Source organism: Eumetopias jubatus, unplaced genomic scaffold, assembly GCF_037043125.1.
Source record: "Eumetopias jubatus isolate StellerSeaLion01/CBP00866 unplaced genomic scaffold, mEumJub1_p1.0 scaffold_15, whole genome shotgun sequence".
NCBI classification, from domain to species: Eukaryota; Metazoa; Chordata; class Mammalia; order Carnivora; family Otariidae; genus Eumetopias; species Eumetopias jubatus.
In genome coordinates, this window is record NW_028274821.1 from 81,266,074 (window position 1) to 81,288,624 (window position 22,551).

The following is a 22,551-nucleotide window of genomic DNA, read 5'->3' on the forward strand; positions in this document are numbered from 1 at the left end:
TATTTAATAACTATTTCTCCTACTGGGCTAACGTTTGTGTCAAGCCTGGGTCTGTTTTGCTCACTCCTGTATCCTCTGTCCTGCACAGAAAGGAATGGGAAGCTCAGGAAAAGTGTTTTTGCTTGACATTCCCATGATTAATATTGCATTTGATCCCTCAGAGCCACCTTTTTTTGAAAATGAGAAAACACAATATTCTTTTAAAGATCCCACACGTTTTTCTTTATTCCATTTCTTGCAATTATTATTTTTTCAAGGTGAAAATTGCTTTCCTGATTAAAAAAGAAATATGCTTATCCTAAAGGGAAAAAAGCACCTACAATTCCATAAGTAATAATAACCTATAACATTTTGGTGCGTAACACATTTGTTCAGAAATTGGTATCAGACTCTACAATGTAGTTTTTTGTCTATGACCTGTTTTATTTGCTCCCTCTACCCACCGAATACACCGTGGGCATTTTTCCACGTCCACAAGTCATTCATTTGTTAAACTATTTACCGAGTGTCTTTTACTTGGCTGGTCACTGTTGCAGGCCATCGTGCATTGTGGGTACATCTGCTCCATCTTACAGCTCACCTACCACTTACAAGAAAGTACCTAGCATTCTCCACCCCACCCCCAGCTCCCTCACCTCTACAAAGCCTGATGTCAAAGAGATTTCTTCTGTAAGTCTTCCTACCTTGGTGACCCATTCCGTGTGCCCGGTGAGTGTGTTCAGGCACGTCCCAGCAGATAAAGCCCATACTTTCACAGTGAAGTCTGCAGAGCCACTCACCAAGATATCCAGTTCATCATTGTAGTCAACGCTAAACACTAGTATATATAACATACACAAAGTTAAAACATGCCCCTGGGAGGGTCTTTTATAATAGAGTTCAATCACGTTCATTCTCCCTAGCTAACCAACTGTATAATTTCTCAACCAGAGATACTATAAGAATGGTGCTACTCAACTAAGAATTTTATGATAAAAAATATATCCATTTCCAAAATTCTTGTTATTGTTATAGCTTATTATTCTAAGGATGGAACGTCCCTGGAATAACACAATCCCTTATATGTGTGCTAGCTTCGAAGTGAGAGGTAAAACCAGTGCTGGAGATAATGGCATTCCCACTCAGGCCTGCCTGCCTGATACTCCACAAAACTAATCCAGCTCATGCAGGGAAAATACAACATACATAGGTGGCCCTACTCAGATTTGCACTATTCATCACAATGAGACAAAATGTCAAGAATAATACCCATAATCAAGAAAACAATACCCATAATCAAGAAAAGCCAGTGTAATGAGAAAAACAAAACACACACAAGTATCTCAAAGGTCAGACTTAAGCCATTCTCTCCAACTATCTGAATTTCTTCACGGGTATACCCCCAATACCAAAACAGTGCTTGACTATAGCAAGTACTCAAACATTTGTTTTTAAATGCCTGCCAAACTCTAAAGGAACACTGGGGACCCAGAGATGAAGACACTGGGCTTTTCCTTAAGGAACTCAGTCTAAGTGAAGGGTGAAGGAGGAGTCCAAAAAAATTAAATGTTTACCTCTTGCTAGGGAAACACCAAGGAGAATGACTAACTCTGCCCAGGGGTATCAGGGAGGACTTCAGGGAAGAGGCGATATTGGAGATGGGCCCTGAAGGATGAGTAGAGTTTGTCAAGAAAAGAAAGAATATTGCAGGTAGAGGGAACAGCAAAGGCATGGAGTTAGGAAAAGCCATAGCAATGTCCAGGTAACAGCAAGGAGGAAATTTTTTGAGCAGAGCTCTTGAAGTTGATCAGGTATAAAATCACCTAGAAGTCAATGTACATCCTGACATACGGAACAGTACACTCAATTTAATATATACCATACTACATCATATATCTTCCAATATTAATTTCTAAAAAGCAAGTGGTAACAGACTGAGGAAAAATGTGTAAGATGACAAACAAAATGGGGAAAAAATTGTTTTCAGCAAAATAGCTAGGTTCACTTCGAAGTATTACTGAGCACCAGACACAATACAAGGAACTCAGGACCTCAGGGTGAACAAGACAGGCAGGGTCCCTGTCCTCCTGGCGTGTATAGCCTGGTGAGGAATCAGATTACCATACTTATTTGTATGATGAGTGTTAGGACAAAATACGGGTTATCGGAAAACCTACAGCAGAAGGGGAGTCCAAGAAGACTGCTCATAAAACGTGATGCTTAAGATCACAGACGTGACTCTCCAAGGCTGAGGCAGTAGGTAAATGGAGGAAAGGAAGAAGGGAGCTGATGCACAAGAGGCTGGGAAACAGCTCAACATGATTTCTGCACAAAGCTCCAAAATATAATGCAGGAGAGTTTAGCAGCTCAGGTCTCAAAGCTATATTCAAATGACCAGTTTCTGCATACTAGGCCACTATAAAATTATTAGGAAATATTCACGTATCTGTTTCCTTTATCTTCTCTCTAGGCACCGGTTTATTTTAATCAATTGTCAACCAAGCTCCAATTCAACATAGTATGTGTGGATCATATAATCTGAGAACTACTGTCACTCCAAAGGATTTTGAGCCCTGATTCTACAAATAGAGTAGACTGAATTTACAAGTGTAGGACTTGCTCGATTTGGAGGTATGGAATCTGACTAAAGCAAAATGAACTGACTGTTCAACAGGGTATAAATGAAACAAATAAGGAGAACCACCCCCTCCCAGCACAAGGGTACATAGAAGAGTTTTAAAATGCGTGAAGGAAAAGCAAAATTCAGGAAAAAATTCCAAATAGGAGTAGCTTAAATAAAAGGATTAATTGCTATGACTAAGAAAAAAAAGGAGGGAAAGGCAGGTTAAGTTAAAAACAAAAAGAAAACAAAATGGGGTCACATTCTTGGCTCCTGGTTTTAAGGAATGAGGTTAAAGTAACTGTAGAAACCCCTGAAAAAGGGCAACCCACCCGCCCCTGTGTGCCCCCGGAAGTGCTGGGTCCTGGCTCCGGAACTCCATTCCCAGCAGGCCACAGTGTTGTCAAAGGAGCCTGTCACAAGCTTCTGCTCATCAAATTTCACTGCTGCACAAGTGTGGGTCTGGATGCCATAAACGCACTGTCCTGTGCTCACATCCCACAGTTTTGCAGACAAGTCATCTGACCCTTCAAGAGAAAAACAGGGAGGTTAGTAAGAAACCAAACACTAAAGAAGGAAAGTCAATCCCCAAACCATGGTATTCTTCAAGTGGAAGCTCATCTTCCCCTCTTCTAGCATTTCCACTTCATACCTGAGAAAAGCAAAGCATGGGGAGGGTAACAACTCACTTAGCGTCACCAAAGTGGTGTGAACAGCACGGGGACTGAATGCAAGCTTTCTGGTTTAGTCCTTTTCCCTTAACTTCCAAGGCTATAGAGGAGTACTAGACTAAAGCATCCCTTGGTGCTTCCACTTATAAAATTTCATAAATCTTTGACTCTCATGAGCTTTCTGATTTGAGTTTGAAATGATGGGTATTACCTATGACTGCACGTATACATTTGCATGCCTACTCATGACCCAACAACCCTGAGCAAACAAAGAATGCTGAATAGTAAAACTGTCTGCTGGAATATATTCTACTCTAAGATAAATAAAAGATAAGCCTCAGATCACGGGCTAACTTCTGCAAAGGCTAACTGCTAATTCCTGGAGCCATCCTGAAATGTGTAAAGGAACCTCTAAGAAAACCATGGATAAATTATTCCCAGACATTCATGACAACTCAACAATGAGTTTATATAGCCTCTTAAGATTCTGCAGAAAAAAGTAGGTTTCATCTCTGCATCTGAGATTATACTGATTATGATGATAATTCAGGCGTAGCTTTAACTACGTTTAAAACTATAATGATTAAATCAGCCTCACAACTTACCTTTATAACAAAAAAGTAGTAATAAGAACAAAGATGTTTTGAGAATACAAAAAATACAGTCATTATGACAAGGACATCGTATGCAGGAAAGCACCGAATGACCAGTTTTGGAATAGACAAAAAGACTAAATAAAGCCAGCCACAATTCTACCTTTAAGGGCTGGTGAAAAGCCACTGTTTCACACAATGGAAAAATACCACTTATGAAAGGGGTAGAGCATGAATTTCAACCTGGACAAATGCTAGGAGAACATACTGAAATGAAGATTATATTTGTTGTCACTCTGACTATTTAGAGACTGTTTCTTCTTTATAAAATAAGGGAGAGGACTTGGTTGGTGCTCCTCAATGGTCATGTGAGACATCAGAATCATCTGGGTAGGGGCCCTGGGCTGGCCCAGTCGATAAAGCATGTGACTCTTGATCTTGGGGTTGTGGATTCAAGCCCCATGCTGGGTGTAGAGATTACTTAAAAATAAAATCTTTGGAAACAGTGCTGTCGAACAGAAACACAATACAAACCACAGAAGTAATTTAGATATGTAATTTAAAATTTTCTATTTTAAAAAGTAAAAAAATATGTAATTTCATTAGCCCACTGTATCAAAATATAATTTCAACTTGATGTAACCAATATAAAAATTATTAACGAAATATTTTATATTCTAAGTCTTTGAAATCCATTGAGTATTTCCCAATTCACATCTCAGTTTGGACTAGTCACATCTCAAGAGCTCAAAAGCCTTATGTGGCCTGTGGCTACTATACTGGACAGTTATGTCTAGATAATCTCAACTATACAACACTTAAAAATGGTTAAAATGATAAGCCTAGGTGTTCCATAAATATGTCTTAGGAAATGGCATGATTGGCTCCTCAATTTTGTGTGTATTTTACCACAATTTGATAAAAACAAAAAAAAAGGGAGATTATCCTAATTATTTAAATTCGTTTGTATATGAAAACATTAGGCCATTCAGTTTTACACCCTAAAAAAACATCAGAGAACAATCAGCTTGATTTCAGTTCCATTTTACAGTGTTGCAAGTCTACTCTTCACTGTTAAGCCTTCAGGAGCCATTATTCTCCCCTCCTGTTTAGTTTTATTTCAACCTTCCCTGTGGACTTCCGTTCGCTGCGCTGACTAGCAGCAGGTCATCAATGATGCAACCCAGAGATGAAACGGGACTAAATAAATGCAGACTATTTTTCATTATATGAAAGAAAAAACAAGCCCTCTCAATTCAGGAAAGATGATGAAAATAATACTTTGATATAAAAAATCACAGGAATGGGTACGTAACAAAAAGGTAAGCAGAAAACGGAGCTGTAACTCAAATGGAGTAAACTATCGGATCAAGTGAAGTTTAAATATCTAACTGGTAGAATCAGATCTCGGCTCTCAGCTGCCTCTTGGGGGCATTTGACTCTGATGACCAAATGAACAAACATCTGCCACTGCCTCTTCGAGACACAGGCAATCTCCAATGCCCTTCTTGAAACTCTTCATCACCATTCTGCTTCTGTACCTCTTCCTCCTCCCAAGTACACTCTTCAAGGATCCATCCTATTCTTTCATCTACCCTTCCTTCCTATTCCATCTATTCTTCTTCCTCTCCATCTCCTTTTTAAATTCCCCTGTTCTAGCCAGAGCTGTGATGTGGCTAACCCCTCAACCTTTCGCTCCAGCTCTGAGCTACATCCTGAAGCTCTGATGTTGCATTTCCAGATACTTGTGGGAATCTCCACTCACATCCAACTGCATTAAGTTCATCCCAAAGTGAACTCCCTCTACCCTCTCGAATTTATTCCTTCATTTCCTATTCTTGTTACTAGTACCACCAACTTCCCAGGTGTATATATAGCTAGAAATCCCAGTCATTTTTTAAATCAACTCTTTCCTCGCCACATACTCAATCCATCGCCAAATCCTGTCAATTCCATTTCAATCGCTGCTCTTCCATTTAACTGCTCCTTTAAAAAATCTCTACCCTTACTGTCCTAAATCTACATCTATCTACTCTTACCTAAACTGCAACACCCTAATACTTTAATTTAGAAACTCTACATTTGTCTATGTCAGAGGGTCTCAAAAGAAGTAGTATCATCTCCTAAGGTAACATTAGGAATGTGTAGGGGTGATTTCAATTGTCACAATCATTTTGGGGCCGGGGGGGAGGGGCATTACTAGCCTCTATTGGTCAAAGGTTGGAAATGCTAGACATCCTGGAATGTTCGGGACAGTACACAAAAAAAATTGTCTCGTACTCTGCATGACCTTGTGAAGATTCTGCCCGATAGTCCTTTTTTTGTTTGTTTTTAAAGATTTTATTTATTTGACAGAGAGACAGCGAGAGAAGGAGCACAAGCAGGGGGAGTGGGAGAGGGAGAAGCAGGCTTCCCGCTGAGCAGAGAGCCTGTCGCGGGGCTCGATCCCAGGACCCCGGGATCATGACCTGAGCCAAAGGCAGACGCTTAACGACTGAGCCACCCAGGCGCCCCTCTGCCTGATATTCCTAAGTGAAAAGCTTATTCTTAGTTTTCTGAGCCTTGGACCTGTTTTACAAAGCATGGAGTTTATTCTAAATTTTCTGAGTGTACCAGGTAGACTGAGGAAAAATGTACTTTGCTTTGTTGAGGACTTTGCTAAGAGTTTTTCACCACTTGAGGTCACATCACTGATGGTACAAATACAACATTCTGCATTTAGAGCTGTCATGTTCATGACAACAGTACATACATAGGTGCCAACATTTGATTACACTTCTGTCTTCTAGCACAGCTGTGCTTGAACACAACACGTTTAATGTGTACTAATTTTTTTTAAAGATTCTATTTATTTGTGTACTACTTTAAATTACTGTCTTTTTATTTCTGCTCTGGATCAAAGTTTAGGTATTACATTAATTTTCTGAAATATGTGTATGTGCAGGTAAGTTATTTCTATGAATTTTACTTCAAGGTAATAGAATTACTGTAAGATATGTTATAAGACGACGACCTGGGTCTGACAGAAATAAGAAACACTGGTCTACTTGGAAGACAGCTCTGATACTGGCCCTTTTTCAGCTCAGAAATCTTTCATATTTTTTTCTTACTACTCACAGAAAATCATCCAAACTCAAGTTCCCAATATATAAGGTTTTTCTAATACACCTCAAGCCAATTCTTCAGCTTATATTCTAAGAATCTCATAGAGTCCCTACTTATATCCTGAGTTCAGCTAAAATGAATTTTCTTTATTTTCCTCCTATATGCTCCATGCTTTTCCTTTCCACACCTTTGCTAATGCTGATCTTCCTACTGGAAAGTGCTTATTCTCATCTCTCTAATATCCACCCATTCTCTAAGGTTCAACATAAATACGGCTCAATTTTTGCAAATGCAGGAAATCGATCCTTCCTCTGAACAACTATATGATTTGTTTTCCTCATATAATTCAACTATATCACTTGATCACACCTCTTTTATAGCTATTATTTTTCTTATTCAACCAACTATAAGCCAAGGTCATAATATGCAGACTCAATATGACCCAACCATAGTATTTTAAAAATGTGAATAATACTTAAAAATCCATACACTAAAAAAAAAAAAAAAAATCAGAATATTGCACAGAAATCTAGATTTGGGACTTCTCTTACTATCAGATCCGATCACTCTAAGCTTAGATCCCACATGACAATAATTCACTACACCCTCTCTAGAAGGGCAAGTGCTCTCTGATTAGCACAGTCTACACGGAGACTTTTACTTAATCAGGTTACCTTCTAATCCCAGTGTGTACTTTCTCTGAGCAAAGAATTGTCCTAATTCATCCATGTATGCCCTCACATTGTCTTTCACATGGAGCTCATTTTATAAATATCTACTGGATGGCACAAAGCACAACAGGTTCCTTTCTTACCATTTCAGAACTAAGCAGAAGGATAACTATCTCATTAACTATACTATGTTAATTTTTAGCATAAGCCATCAATCTTTTTGGCAATACTATTTTATTGCTTGTTCAAGGGGCTAATATAAAGATGTCACTGTAAACTTACTGCCAAATTCAGAATTTCCCAATTCAACCACAGAGAAAACACAAGCTCTTCAGTAATAGCATGAAACAAACACATGTATTTGGTATAACAAATACTTCTCTCACTGGTTACAGTCCCAGGGATGCTATTAGATTATTTTCAATAGGGCATAATTTTCAATATGCAAACGTGATTAATTTAATCAGAATAAAAAATACAAAATATAGACCAACCTAGAAAATAACCTTAAAATGCAGGGTTGGGCACCTGTAGATATTGTAGATATTAACTTTCCAGGTAGTTAAAGAATTTCAGTGAATGTGTCCCATTCACTTCTGCTTCAAGTAACTGAAGTTTTACTGCATTTCAAAAGTAAAGTTTGATAAGAATTTTTTTTTTTAAAAGCTCGATGTGGTTCTGAAAATGAGTCAACTGCCAGTATTTACCTAAGTACAAATAAGCACAAATCTCAAAGGTAATACTGTATCTTAATCTTTAAAAACTACCTGCCATTGATCATAAGGCAAAAAGGACAAAGAAAAGCCATCACCCCAAATGGGAAAGTACATCAAAATATAAAAGAACAGATGATGCTTTTCCAATAATCTGGCTTATAGGACAGGGAATAACATGAGCATGGAGTAACTTCAGGATGACAACAAATGAAACCACGAAATGCCTTAATGTTTATTTTATAAAACTGGCAAAGTATCTAGCATTTCAGAGACTATATCACCACATGAGAAAATGTATATCCTTGAGAAATCATACATCTCAAAAATATTAAAATTGATTCTGGTGGAACGCTCAGAGAGAAGCAGGCTGGTTTGATTTTTTATTTATTTATTTGTTTGTTTGTTTATTTAAGCAGGTTATTTAAATCTTTGCTGTGGCCATGGCACCAATCTGGGAAGGACAGTAAAAGGAGCTTTAAAACCATTCTTATTTCTGGATCTGTGATTCTACTTTGAGGCTTCTGCCCCAAGTAAATAATTCAAGGGAAAAAAATGCAAACAAAAATATTCATAAAAACAGAAACAATCTGAATATGCATTAATACTGAACTGGCCAAATAATGATGACATAGTTACACAAAGGAACAGTATATGCAATTAAAAAAAGGCAACTATTTAGAAGTTATCTTGGCGGGGGGGGTGGCGGTGGTGCCTGGATGGCACAGTTGGTTAAGCATCTGACTCTTGGTTTTTGGTTTTGGTTGTGATCTCAGGGCTGTGAGATCAAGCTCCGTGTGTCGGGCTCCATGCTCAGTGTGGAGTCGGCTTGAGATTTTCTCTCCCTCTTCCTATACCCCTCCCGCTTCTGCTCCCTCTCTCTCTCTCATAAATAAATATTTAAAAAAAAGAAGAAGAAAGGAATTATCTTGAATGAAGAAAGAATACCAAGTATCCCTAAATATTATATACAATGAAAGTGAATAGGCATTGGGATCATTGATAAGAACTGCCTGGAACCATTCTAGACATTTCCTAAGAATTACTTACAATGCCTATCAAAATGTATTGCCTAAAACATGTGCACTGATTATAATTATGCATAGAAACATATGCTCATTATAATTAGAAGATATACATAATTACAAATTTTAATGATTATTTGTTATATAGTTACTTAATTGCTTAGGGTTAAAATATCTAACTTTGTTTCCACGCCCAAACTCTTCTAATTCTTCTTAGAACTACAGGAATTTACAGCACAAGAGAAATACCTCCCTTCCCATATTATAGAGACAAAGAAACAAACACAGAGAGGTTAAGTAATTCTTCCAAGATGATCTAACTACTCACTAGGTCTAGACACCAACTTTTTCACTGATTTTTCTCAAAAAACACTGCCGACAGAAAAAAAAATGTTAACCAACATGGAGAACCGTACATGGAAGGAAAAAGCACTGAAAAAAATAGTTACAGCTTCCTGATTCACATCACATTTAAAAGAATGTCTGAAGCTTTCTTCTCATACAATTTTATAAAAATGATTTGTTTCCTGGAACAAAAGAGGATAAAGGGAGGTAAAACCACTCAGGCATGGGGGAAGGGGGAATGCCACCATAGATAACTCACATAATTAATACTTGCCATCCTCAAGCCTAAGGAGTCGTTTGTTCTGTTTCTAAGATTATACCCTATGAAATGCAAAACAACAACAAAACCGTTCCAGGATCTCTTACCTGTACAGAGAAGTCCATCTTTATAGTAAAGTGCATACACTCTGGCACTGTGTCCAATTAACGATGAGGTCTCAAAGGCTTCATGGTCCTCCAGCTGCTTCATTCTCAAAATAGCCTTCAAATAAACCTTCTTCCAGTGCAAAGCGTCCTGAACAGAATCATCTATCTGCCAGCCCAAATTTTTACATGCAGTCTGCCACACCTCTGTACAGGCACTTATCACCTTATTCCACTGTTTAGAGACGAGGCAGCATGTGAGTAAAGTCTGAGGATCGAGCCATTTTAACAAATAAAAACTGAGCTCCAGGGGAAGGAGTTTGAGGAAGTCCCGCTTGAGGAGAGTCTCCAGGTTATTGGAGAGATGCCTGAGCTGGACTGCCCCACTCAGACTAATCAGGTGATCCAGAGTTTCATTTTTCTGCAAGTCCGTCAGAGAAAGAAATGTAACAGAAATGTTATCAAGCCATGTCTCAAAGTCCTTTCTCTCCATAAGGTTATGGAAAAATTTACCTGTGGCACATCAAAATATTGTATTAGTTCTGCTCAAAAAGACTGTTCAAGCAAGACTGCTAACAAATGAAAATTAGTGTAAAAAACTTGGCATTACAACTTTATGCTGAGTTACTACAACTTTACAGTTAATATATTGCATTTGAAAATCTTCCATGCACACAGAGGAAAATACATTTGAGAAAACATACTTTTAATATATCATGATCTCTGAAACACAAGTCAGTGAGACTCATGTAGGTATATGTGACTTGCTCCTTTTGAAGTCTAGCAAATGCTACATGCATCTTCACAGTAAAAGATTTACAAAGTATTCATTCATTATAAAATAGTTTATTCTACATAATATACTTCTCCCCACCCCACCCTCATCAAAACCATCATAACACTATTTCCTTAATACACTCTATTTGGGTACTAAAATCACAAAAATAAGCACCGGCATGTGACAACCAGAAGGCAAGTCTCCTGAGCAGTAACTGGATATATTAGTTATGCTAGGCACAGCCTGACCTGTTACCAAAATCACAAAACTGACTACTGGCTTTTCAATAGATGTTCAGGCAAAAAGAGTTTAGGGAAGAAAAATAAGCAGATGTAATAAGTTATGTGGCTCAGGTATTCTGGTTCTTCTACTTCCTTTATGGCACTGCCTGTTAGAACATGAATAGGCCTTACGTGGCCTCACACAGTTTTTATAAGCCTCGTATGAGCTGGTGACAACTCCTAACCATGTGCCACACAGAGCAATGAGGGTCAAGGAAGCCTGCACAAATAAGTCAAATGAGTAATCCTGATGATTCCAAAACACCAAAAAACCAGGTAGCATCATGTCCACTTTGCAGAGGAGAAAATTAAAAGTCAGATAAGGTAGTGATTTGCCTGTAGTCAACAGAGCCATTAAAATCACATCAGAACAGCCTGGAGGTCAGTGCTCTCACCATCAGTACTCTTCCGACCACATCAAGCTGTCTCTCCCTGACAACAGCTACAACCAGGAGCATCATAAGCTGGTCACAAAATCTGGAGGCACTGTAACTACCTGATTATAGCACCTTCTCCTTTAGGAGAATGACAAATTGCTCCAGGACTAACTGGAACAAAAAAAAAACCTTACAAGTATACAGCATTACATACTGTGTCAAAGCATCAACCCACTTTTAACAAAAGGGACTAAACTAATGAAAAGAAAACAAAAAATGAAACAAATCAGTAAAAACATCTTTCCCAAGGTTGGCTATATGTTGACAGATGTTAGTGCTGGTGATGGAGGGTTTTTATTCTCTTTATTATCGTTATGTTTAAACATTTCCATAATTTAAAAAGAAAACCATCTTTCCTTCTAATCTGATCACTTATTCTCCCACCAGACTGTCATACTAATTTTCTTTATATCCAAATTAATGTGGAAGAGGAAAATAAATTCCTTCCCATATACGTCTTCTAGGTCAGGTCTACATCAAAAGCCAGATCTCATCTTCCAACTTTGTTCATGTAGGTCAGTAAAAATCATTTCCATTAATTTCCCAATACCAAATTTGGCAAGAATGTTATCGGACACAAAAGAGTAAAAGCACCCAAACCTTCTAATCATATCATCTCCTATCTCATAGTTTGGTTTTGGGAACAGTGAACGAACTTTAAAATAATACTTTGGAATCCTCTGAGTTTGGGCTAGGTAGGATTTATTAGTTTAAGGATTTACTTGGCAACCAAAAAATAGTTCACCAAAAGTTTTATCAACAAAGCAAGCTAACAAGCCTCCTCCTTCTGTATCCAAACAACATTTTTAACATTTCTGGAAATTTTTTACTATAAAAAAACCACTCACAGCAAGGCAAAACAACCCTTTTCTGTGGACATTCACAAAATGTCACAACAACTAATTAATTAATACTGGCCAATTAAAAACATACACCAAAACATCTACCCAGAAATCACTTTTTACAGTGAAAAAGTGTGGAAGACTTCCTCTCTCACACCTACACACACCCAAGTATCCACACATCCATCACAGAAAGGTTTATTTCCTCTTATAAGAAGCTGAATTATTATTTAAATGACTATAAGGCAAATTTATAATACCCATGAAAATGTTATCAGGTTCCCACCATTGACAACAACTAAGAGACATCCTACAGAATGCCAAATTAATGTACTCATGACACCACACAAGATTATGGGACAAACTTTCCAATGAGCACCTTTAAAAAACTCAGCCATTTCTGAGATTCTGAGAGGTTATTCTCTTAATCTCTAATAATTTTTCCCCAACTCGACACTATTAAAAAAAACACGTTTTTACTTTTCTAAAAAAATCAACTGACTTGGAGGGAACTTTCTTAAGGTCACAGATCTAAAACAAACCCTTTTAGAGAGCCTCTAGGAATATCATGTACTGGCAGCACAAGGTCCAAATGGGACAACTTCAGGAAGCAGGATTTCAATTCAACAGGAGCTTTCCAATAATTTAAGGGCTGTCTCCAGAACAGTATGAGATTCCCACTGCTGGGAAAGTCAAGGACAGTTAGAAACAGAGGCAGAATGAGGTAAATGAAAATGCTCTGGAGTCAGTTAAATCTTTTACTGATTCAGCTACTTCCTATGGGATCATGGGCAACTTTGACCAACTTCTAAACTTCAGTTCGGTCATCTGTAAAATGGAAGCTATTACTCACTGTGAGAGTTATGAAAATCAGAAATAGGGCAAGGACATCCTTAACACAGTCTAAAGTAACTCACATGGTATTTTTGTTAGTTTTATCACAACGAATACCTGCCAGGAAAGCTTATAGTAGCCATAAGGCTGGAACAGATAGGACCACTAACATCCCTTACTACCCTATGATCCTTACCATAAAGTTTCCCTTAAAATGGCTTAAAATATATGGAGGAAAAACTCAAGGGCTCAAGCTTACTGGGATTTAACTTTATAATTAAGGGCAGTTATTGACTGGAGGCTAGAATTTCCCACTAGGTGCATTTTTGTCTCTATCCACACTTCATTCTGTCTTGCCCTTTTCCCCCCAATTCAGATTAAACATTAAACCTGCCCTTCTGCCCTCAATATTAACAATCACAAGGCTCCGAAATGGGTGGTGTGACGAAGACTCCTAAATTGGAAGATGGGAGGTCTGGGTTTGGTCTCTAGTTCTGCCATTAACTCCCTATGTTCGCTTAGGGAACTCTCACATTTGTATTGGTTTAAAAGACTCAAGTACTACTCATAGACATTACTTCATTTGATTATCAGAACTTCGTGGAAAGTATCAGTACTCCTGCCCTTAACTAATAAATGAGGAAATTTATGGCCTAAGAAGTAGAGTGACTTTCCCAGAGTCCCACTGGAAGCATCAGCTTAACATCTTTCCCAGCCCCCACCTTCCCAAAACAAAACAAAACCTATACCCCTAGGTTTTATTAGAGACAGTCTTCTGGATAAAACATCGCATACGTGTTTTCCTCTTCTCCACCAGGACCTGGCCTAGTTAAGAATGAAAGCAAGGCATTTGTTCCTGGAGAGGAGGCTTCACCTTCCCTGCTTCCTTCTCAAACATTATCAGCAGTTAGGGTACAGAGGTTTTGAGAAAATGTGTATTTATAAACATACACATGCCTGGTATCTTCTGAATATTCAAGAAGCTGGTAATACTGGTTGTCTCCAGAGAAAACTAGAGAGCTAAGGAATAGGCGCAAGGAGCCCTTTCTTGAATTTAAAACCAGGTGAATATACTATTTACTTTAAAACCGCCTTTAGTTTTAAGACAAAATAAAAACAGCTCGGAAAGAATACAAATAGTGTTAAATACAGGCTCTGCAACTCCACTTGTTGCTGAGTGACCCTGGGGAAATCACTTCACCCATCTCAAGTCCAATCTCTTCACTTGAAAAATGCAACCACGCACAGCATTCCCTACAAGGGTTTTTGTGAGGATTAAGTCGGATAATGCACGTAAAGCGTTTAGCACAGTACCCGACACGCTGTAAGCCTCCAAGAAACGCCAGTTACCGTTATTATTTAGCATTAATACTGTTATCTGCATTGCAAGCGGCACCCCACATACACACCTGTTTCCATCGCACACCCACAACTATGGCGCAGTCCCTCACATTAATACAGCGCTTTGTACTTCATAAACCACCTCGCCACACTTCATCATCTTTCAAAGTCCTGGCAGCCCTGGGACATCGTTAACTCATTTCACAGCTAAGGAAACTGAGGAACTAAGAGGCAGTAACTCCGAGACTCAATTTTCCCATCTCTAAAATTAACTCCAGATCCCTTCAACCCGTTCGTCGCTCCCAGGTCCCCTGCTTTCAGAGTCGTGTTCCGCGCAGCACTGACCTGAGCGAGCGCCCCGGGGCCCGGGACCTCGCGCCGGGCTCACACCGACTAGGCGCGCTCGGGCCGCCAGAGCCTCGCAGCGGCCGGGTCCGCTCCGCAGCCATGGCGCCTGCAGGGAAAGAAAGACAAACGACCCGAGGCGCGGCTGGTCAGCAGAGGCGCGGGCGCCTGAGAGCCCCCTCCTCGGCCCGGCCCCGCCTCACATACAAACCTGGACCACCGGCCGCCGCTCGGGGTCTGCAACCTCACAGGGGAGCGGCTTCCGGTGCTGCCTGCGTCATCTCCGCGCGTCCCTCCGCCCGCGGCGCCCAGCGGGCGCGGGTGCACTTCCGGCCCCGGCCACCGGAGGGAAGCGGGAGGGTGGGGAAGAGCGCGGAGGCAACAGGAGCATGCGCACTACAACTTAGACCTGTGGAGCCTCGTTCTAAACTTATTTCCGTGCTGTGTTATCAAATGCCTCTCATCCGATCTGACCTTGCACTGTATGGCATTTTTTCTTATCCTCTCCTTACGGAGGAGAGGGAGGAAAATTTCAGAGACATGTCCAAAGTCAAACAACCCATTGAGCCACCTATTATTTCCCAAACACTGTTCTGGGAGATAGGGTTAATGAGCCAAAAGCACAAAAATACCCGACCGCCTGGGATTTACGTCCTAGCGGGGGAAGGAGACAGATAAATAACTAAACAAGGTATGGTGCAAGTCTTAGCAAAGGGCTAAGGAGAAAAATTAAGCAAGTGAGGGGATGGGTGAACGAAAGAAGTCAGGTGGTCTAGATTCGAATCCCAGCTCTTACACTCTGGCTGTGCCTATGCCCTACTTATTTAACCTCTCTGGATTTATTTCCCTCTTCTGCATAGTAGTTATAGTACCCTCCTCCTGTGATCCTTCTGAGGACTGAAAGATGAAGCATAAATCTTTTAAGTGTCAAAGAACTAAAACTGTGCTTCCTATGTGCCAGGCACTATCCTGATCACTTTATGTCACCGCGCTCAATTCCCACAGCAGCCCTATACGGTAGTTACTATTATTAGCTCTGTTTTTAGAGCTAGGGAAACCAAGGTCAAAAGGCATCTTGCCTAAAGTCTTAGTAACTGGCTATCATAGGATTTCAACCCAGGCCCCCTTCAGAGCACAAATTCTCCTTGTCGCTCTGTAGAGGCTCATAAACCGCATACACACACTCGTATCTTATACCAGCACCATCCGATAGGATTTTCAGCAATGATATTCTCTATTTGCATCGTCTAATAGGGCAGCCACTAGCCTCTTGCGACTATTGAACACTTGAAAATGCCTAATATGACTGAGGAAATACAATTTTAATTAATTTAAATAGCCACATGTGGCTAATGGCTACCCTGTTGAACACACTGGTCCAAGAGATAGCACATTATATAGACCATAAGACAGTCACATATCCAGTTAGTGGTGGAGAATGACCAAGGGTCCAAGCATCCTGGGTTCATCTAAAGTACTTGAAACATGGGAAATAAAAATTTGACTACTTGAGGTAGAAGTCAAGTATGATGTCTTGAAAGTCAGGTCTCGGGAGAGCAAAAGGAAGCCTCTGTAGCCAAAGAGTGACTGATGACAACACTATAAGAAAATTTAGGAAGACAGGGGTATGCAGATAGGATAACCTCTATGAAAGGGAAGGCAATGCCAAGATAATTAAGAAAACCAAGCACCCCTATGTGTCTCAACCCCAATGAGGTAGGAGTTTGATGAATCAAACTGAAAATCCCAGATAGAGCTGCCTGGAGATAATGGTGTTTGACCTTCCCATGGACAAAGAAACCAAACTGTCTAAGTTGAAGCCAAGAGGAGATCTGGGAACAAAATTTATAGTGGAAAAATGAAAATTGCAAAATAGGATTTGTATTTAATTAAATACAAGACCTATTTAATTGTTAAACTTAGAATGTATAAAAAAATTTCCTTTCAGGGCGCCTGGGTGGCTCAGATGGTTAAGCATCTGCCTTCGGTTCAGGTCATGATCCCAGGGTCCTGGAATCGAGCCCCACATCGGGCCCCTGGCTCAGCAGGGAGCCTGCTTCTCCCTCTCCCTCTGCCTCTCTCCCTGCTCATGCTCTCTCTCTCTCTCTGTATCTCTGTGTCTCAGATGAATAAATAAAATCTTTAAAAAAAATAAAAAAAAATTTCCTTTCACTTGCATTTTTTTAGGTTAGATTTTCCCACTTCGTAAAAATTTCCAAGATTACATGACAGTGGTTGAGAAAACATAGCCAACTTTGAATGTAATGAGATTTTCCTAGCTAAACAATTACCAAAAAAATGCTGTGAGTAGCAGGCAGGAAGATCAACATGTGAAAAGACAAAGATGAAATATAGCCCTGCCTGAAAACAGAATGCTCAATACAACTGCTTATATGACAAGAACATGAAAATATGCTGAGTGTTGTTTTTCTTCAACTTGCTGGTAGAAACAGTGTTTGGAATAATTCCTACACATTCATGCCCTAGGAAAATGGCAGACATAAACCAAACCTCACCATATGATGTTTCTTTTGGGAGAAAAAAATGCACCCATTAGAGATGACAATATTCCTTAATGTTTAGTATATGTCTTGCATGTGCATATACCAGGGAGCAGGAACTATTCCAATTGTTTAGTTTCTTGAGAGCACTCCAAAACTGACTGTTTTACATTTCTCCTTGTGTGATGATATGTGGAGGGGTGATGTAGGTGAACTGCTCTTTCAACTCCCACACTTACTTCACCAGGAATTCAGCATAAAGGCAAGGGGTCAGTTTCAAGAGGTACACACGGTTGGGAGCATTTGAATAGGTTTGTGTTCTCCGTTCTTTGTTCTGGATTCACTCTAGCTGTAACATAATCTGCACTTGCTTTCCTATGGAGCCAGCAGGTATTCTGGGACAAAAGCTCAGGTTGATTAGGAAGAAACTTTATCCTTAAAGTCTCAGGCACAAAGTACTTTACTTCAATTGCTGTTAGACTCGAATGATGCTGAGCTACATTTGGGCATCATTTGGCATCTGGACTCAATAATTTCCAAAGCCCTGAAACTGCTTACAGATAAAATGCAGGTAAGCTTCTTAAATCTTTGAAGCATTTGATATCTACTAAAATCTTCTCTGTGCAAATCATCAGCATTGAGAAAATGGAAAGGAGTTCAGATTATAATTGCAGGGATTCATTTTGTTTTGTTGTTCTTTTCCAATTCAGTGGGCACAGAGAAGGAAAAGATGAGAGTCAGGATTCTCGGTCGTTAAGAGTGAGCTTTGGAATTTCACAGACTTGAATTTAAATCATGGCCCTACCCTTTGTACTTACCCATTGAGTGATCTTTGGCAAGTTATGAAACTTGGATGCTTACCTTAATTTTGAAGATAACCTGAAAAGGATATTACCAGGGCTAAATGAATTAAGGCATGTAAAGGGCTTAGCACAGTGCCTGGCACACTGCAAGTGCTCAATAAGAGGTTACTGTTATGAGAAGCTTTGTCAATCGAAGCTCCAGTAGAAATTAATTCCTTTAATGTTCCCTTTCTCTGTTATGTTACAATACTGTATTTACCCTTCCAGATGGAAAGTTTCCATCTTCTTTGATGATGTGGAGTAAACTTGGCACAGGTCCATCCTAGATCTCCGAAGGGGTGCTATGCAGCTAGAGGGAATTTGTCCATATTGATAGATGTGTCAGATGGATTAGGGGACATTGCCAAAACAAGACAGTGTCAGAATTCAGTATTAGATTAAATTGGAAAGTCATACTAGAAGGATGTAAATGTTTGATAATAGCATTGTTCACTGGCCAACAAAAGCAACTATTTCATGGAAAATTAGCCCTTGATCTTTATAATTAGAGAGGAAACTGATCCAAGTGCTTCAGTTCCATAAAGAACATCATATACTTTCCTATAGGTTTTTAGCACAATAATGCCACTTGCTGCTTTGTATCCATGTGTCTACGTCTGATTCCTCGTTGCTTCTCCAGTGTCTAACACAGTGCCTTGCATATAGTAAGTAGGCTTTCATCCAAAAGAGGAAGAAAACAACCAACTAACATTTTATTCAGTTCCTACTTCATACTGAACACTAAACTCTGCAGCACTGGAGAAGAGAGAGGCAGGAAACCACCTGTCCAAGGGGCCATGATATAGTGGGAGAGACATATAAAAAAATAAATTAGAAACCCCTAAAAGAGTGTACTTCTAAGTGCTGTAAGAAGTACTTATAGCATTCGGTGGGGGCAAAAACAAGAATAGAGATGAAATTTGAATGAACATGTGTTTTCTTCTTATTTAGGTGACATTCTGCAGACTCCGGACTCACCAGTGGTGTTTCATTCTATTTAATGTTATCCTATTTCATGCCTTGCTTTTTGGGGCTGATTTTATGGAAGAATACTTTCTGCACACTTTGCCTTATGTAGATATGAAAGTTCTTGAAATAAAGGATAAGGCAAGAAAATTGAACGTGGAACCCCTAAGAAGTAATATTTCCAAGTATTATATCCTGAGCCAGTCGGAGGTGTGTAAAGGGAAGAATATATTTTTACTCTCTCTTATCTTCAGTAGCCCAGGAAATGGAACAAGGCGGGACCTCATCAGGAAAACCTGGGGTAACGTGACCAGTGTCCAAGGGCACCACATTCTCACACTGTTTGCTTTGGGAATGCCTGTTTTGGTAACTACCCAGCGAGAGATAGACAAAGAGTCCCATAAGAATAATGATATAATTGAAGGAATCTTCTTGGACAGTTCTGAGAACCAAACCCTGAAGATCATCACAATGACGCAATGGGCTGTGACTTTCTGCCCTAATGCCCTATTCATTCTCAAGGTTGATGAAGAGATGTTTGTCAATCTACCAAGCGTGGTAGACTATCTTCTCAATCTGAAAGAACACTTTGAGGATATCTATTTAGGAAGAGTTATCCATCAGGATACACCCAACAGAGACCCCAATAATCAAGAATTTGTTCCTTTTAGCGAGTACCCAGAAAAGTATTACCCAGATTACTGCAGCCGTGAGGCCTTTATTATGTCCCAAGATGTGGCTCGGATGATGTATGTGGTTTTCAAAGAAGTACCCATTATGGTTCCTGCTGATGTGTTTGTAGGGATTTGTGCTAAGTCCATTGGCCTTATACCCATCCACAGTTCAAGGTTTTCTGGGAAAAAGCACATCAGATACAACAGATGTTGCTATAAGTTCATTTTTACGTCCTCAGAAACTACAGATGCTGAAATGCCCCTGGCATGGAAGGAAATTAGCATTGGGAAAGAATGTACCCTGTTTGAGACTTACTATGGCCTCATTTCCTGCAAACTTTGGACATACCTTGACAGCTTTAAACGTTTTCACATGAGTACCATGAAAAACAATGGCATGTATTTTGGTGATTAGGAGGGGTTTTGGTTTTTTTTTTTTTTTTTTTGCTTTTTCTTATATGTCTTATTTTTAAATTAACTCATACCTTGTTATAGAAGGCATCCCTCCTTCCTTGTGTTTATGTAGTTTCTCTTAGCAAGTTGCAAAATGTTATTAGTGCTGTGATGTACTATATCATATTGAGATTTCATTTTATGATATTTAAGTTGATAGAGCATGACTCTTTACAAAATAAAACCTTTTGGGGTGCCTGGGTGGCTCACAGTCAGTTAAACATCTGATTCTTGTTTTTGGCTCAGGTCATGATCTCATGGTCGTGAGATCAAGCCCCACGTGGGACTCTGCGCTCAACGTGTAGTCTGCTTAAAACTCTTTCTCCCTCTCCCTCTGCCCCTCCAAGCTGCTCTCTCTCTCTAAAATAAATAAATAAATCTCAAAAAAAGAACAACATACAACCTTTTATCCAGAAATGAGAGAACATTACATTTAATTATAACCAGAAGTCTTGTTTCTCTTTATAGTTAGTGAATTTGTAAACATCATATTCTGTGAAACTGTCATGACTCAGCAATAGCAATGGTGACTGATTTTTGAGAACACTCAGAATTGAAGGAAAACACTAAGGAATGTGTTGAACAAAATTTTCATCTTGGATGTAAGCAGGAAACATTTCAGTAATCGGGTGGTAGAATTTCACTTAATTTAAAAGTATTAACCACCTAGTATATGTTAACTTAAACCATACCAAAGACTTGGATCTCTAACTCTTTGTAAAGCTATTTTCATCAAGTCCTAGTTAGACACTGCTTTACAAATAGGATGCAACAAATTCACATTTTGTGTTATATGTATACTCTCTATTAGTTTCCTAGGAATGCTGTAAGAAAGTACCACAATTTGGGTGAATTAAAAGAACAGAAATGTATTTGCCCAAAGTTCTGAAGACTAAATGTCTGAAAGTAAGGTATTGGCAGGACCCTGCTCTCCCTGAAGCCTATAGAAGGGAGAATCCTTCCTTGTCTTTTCTAGCTTCTGGTGGTGGACAACCATCCTTAGCATTCTTTGGCTTGCAGACAGATCACTTTAATCTCTACCTCCATCTTCATACATGGCCTTCTCCTGTGTGTCTGTGACTTCACATAATTTTCCCTCTGTGCTGTGTCCAAATTTCCCTGTTCTAAGGATACCAGTCACTGGTCTGGTACCCAAATGACCCCATCCTACTTTGATTACATCAGCAAAAACTATTTCAAAATAAGGTCACATTAGGAATCAGGGGTTAGGAATCCAACATTATCTTTTCTTGGGGACACAATTCAACTTACAACACACTTTCTGATTTCTCTTGTATAAAGACTAGGCACTAGATCAATAGCTCCCATCCTGGGGTTCTCGGGATTTTAGGTGTTCCCAAAGTAATACACTTTGAAAATCTCCACCATGACACTTATTAGATATTTTTTGATATATTACTAAAATATACTGAGCCTCAGTTTATGTACAAAATCAACCTTGTAGGACTTATGGACTAAATGAGATATGTCAAGCATTTTGCATTGGATTTGGCCCACAGTAAATGTCCAATAAGAGGAAGAGGCAGCATTTATGTTTTGAGTTAAACAGTTTAGGTTCAAATCTCGGCTCCACTTGCTGTGTGATCTTGTGCAAGTTCCTTAATTTCGCTGTACCTTGGCCTCATGTGTAAACAGGGTAATAACAGTATTTTATTCCTGGGAGAGGAAGGATAGCAACATAAGTTAATAGATGAAAAGCTATTTACTTATTTATTGGGGTAGGGGAGAAGCAGATGGAGAGGGACAAGCAGATTCCCCGCTGAGCAAAGAGCCTGACCAGGGGCTCAATCTCACAACCCTGAGATCATGAGCTGAGCCAAAATCAAGAGTTGGATGCTTAACCGCTGGAGCCACCCACGTGCCCCTGCAAAGCTTTTAGAACAATGCTTCACAAACATTTGTTTGCTATTATCTTCAAAATATAATCAAGTAACACATCTGACTAGCCACCAGGAAGCCAGGTTAACATTCTAGCTCTGGAGTGTGCAATCTGGCAGAAATAGTAGCTACTATTAGTAATAATGATAAAGAATTTCATAATTTTCCCCTCTTGATTTCCAGGGTTTGGTCATAATGCCTTGTAGTTCCCCAAATGTTTCTTGTTTTCATATCTGAACCTCTGCTTTCCCTGCTACTTTCCGTTATTTTTCA

The 22,551-nt window shown here is 39.4% G+C and overlaps 2 protein-coding genes across 2 annotated transcripts in view; one reads left to right on the plus strand and one right to left on the minus strand.

Moving 5' to 3' along the window:
• Positions 1-15,243, minus strand: part of FBXW2 (F-box and WD repeat domain containing 2) — a 29,004-nt gene extending 13,761 nt beyond the window's left edge. Inside the window, exons 1-5 of the mRNA XM_028107632.2 lie at positions 15,155-15,243; positions 14,944-15,052; positions 10,089-10,598; positions 2,932-3,126; positions 684-817 (exon numbers count right to left, since the gene is read on the minus strand). Of these exons, the coding sequence (XP_027963433.1) occupies positions 684-817; positions 2,932-3,126; positions 10,089-10,578 (819 nt within the window). The 5' untranslated portion in view covers positions 10,579-10,598; positions 14,944-15,052; positions 15,155-15,243. The remainder of the gene's footprint in view (positions 1-683; positions 818-2,931; positions 3,127-10,088; positions 10,599-14,943; positions 15,053-15,154) is intronic.
• B3GALT9 (beta-1,3-galactosyltransferase 9) lies at positions 13,690-20,341 on the plus strand. The gene is made up of 3 exons (XM_028107917.1): positions 13,690-13,730; positions 14,877-15,303; positions 19,238-20,341. Exons 1-3 carry the CDS (start codon positions 13,690-13,692, stop codon positions 20,339-20,341), a joined length of 1,572 nt encoding a protein of 523 aa, XP_027963718.1.
• Positions 20,342-22,551: the final 2,210 nt, after the last annotated feature.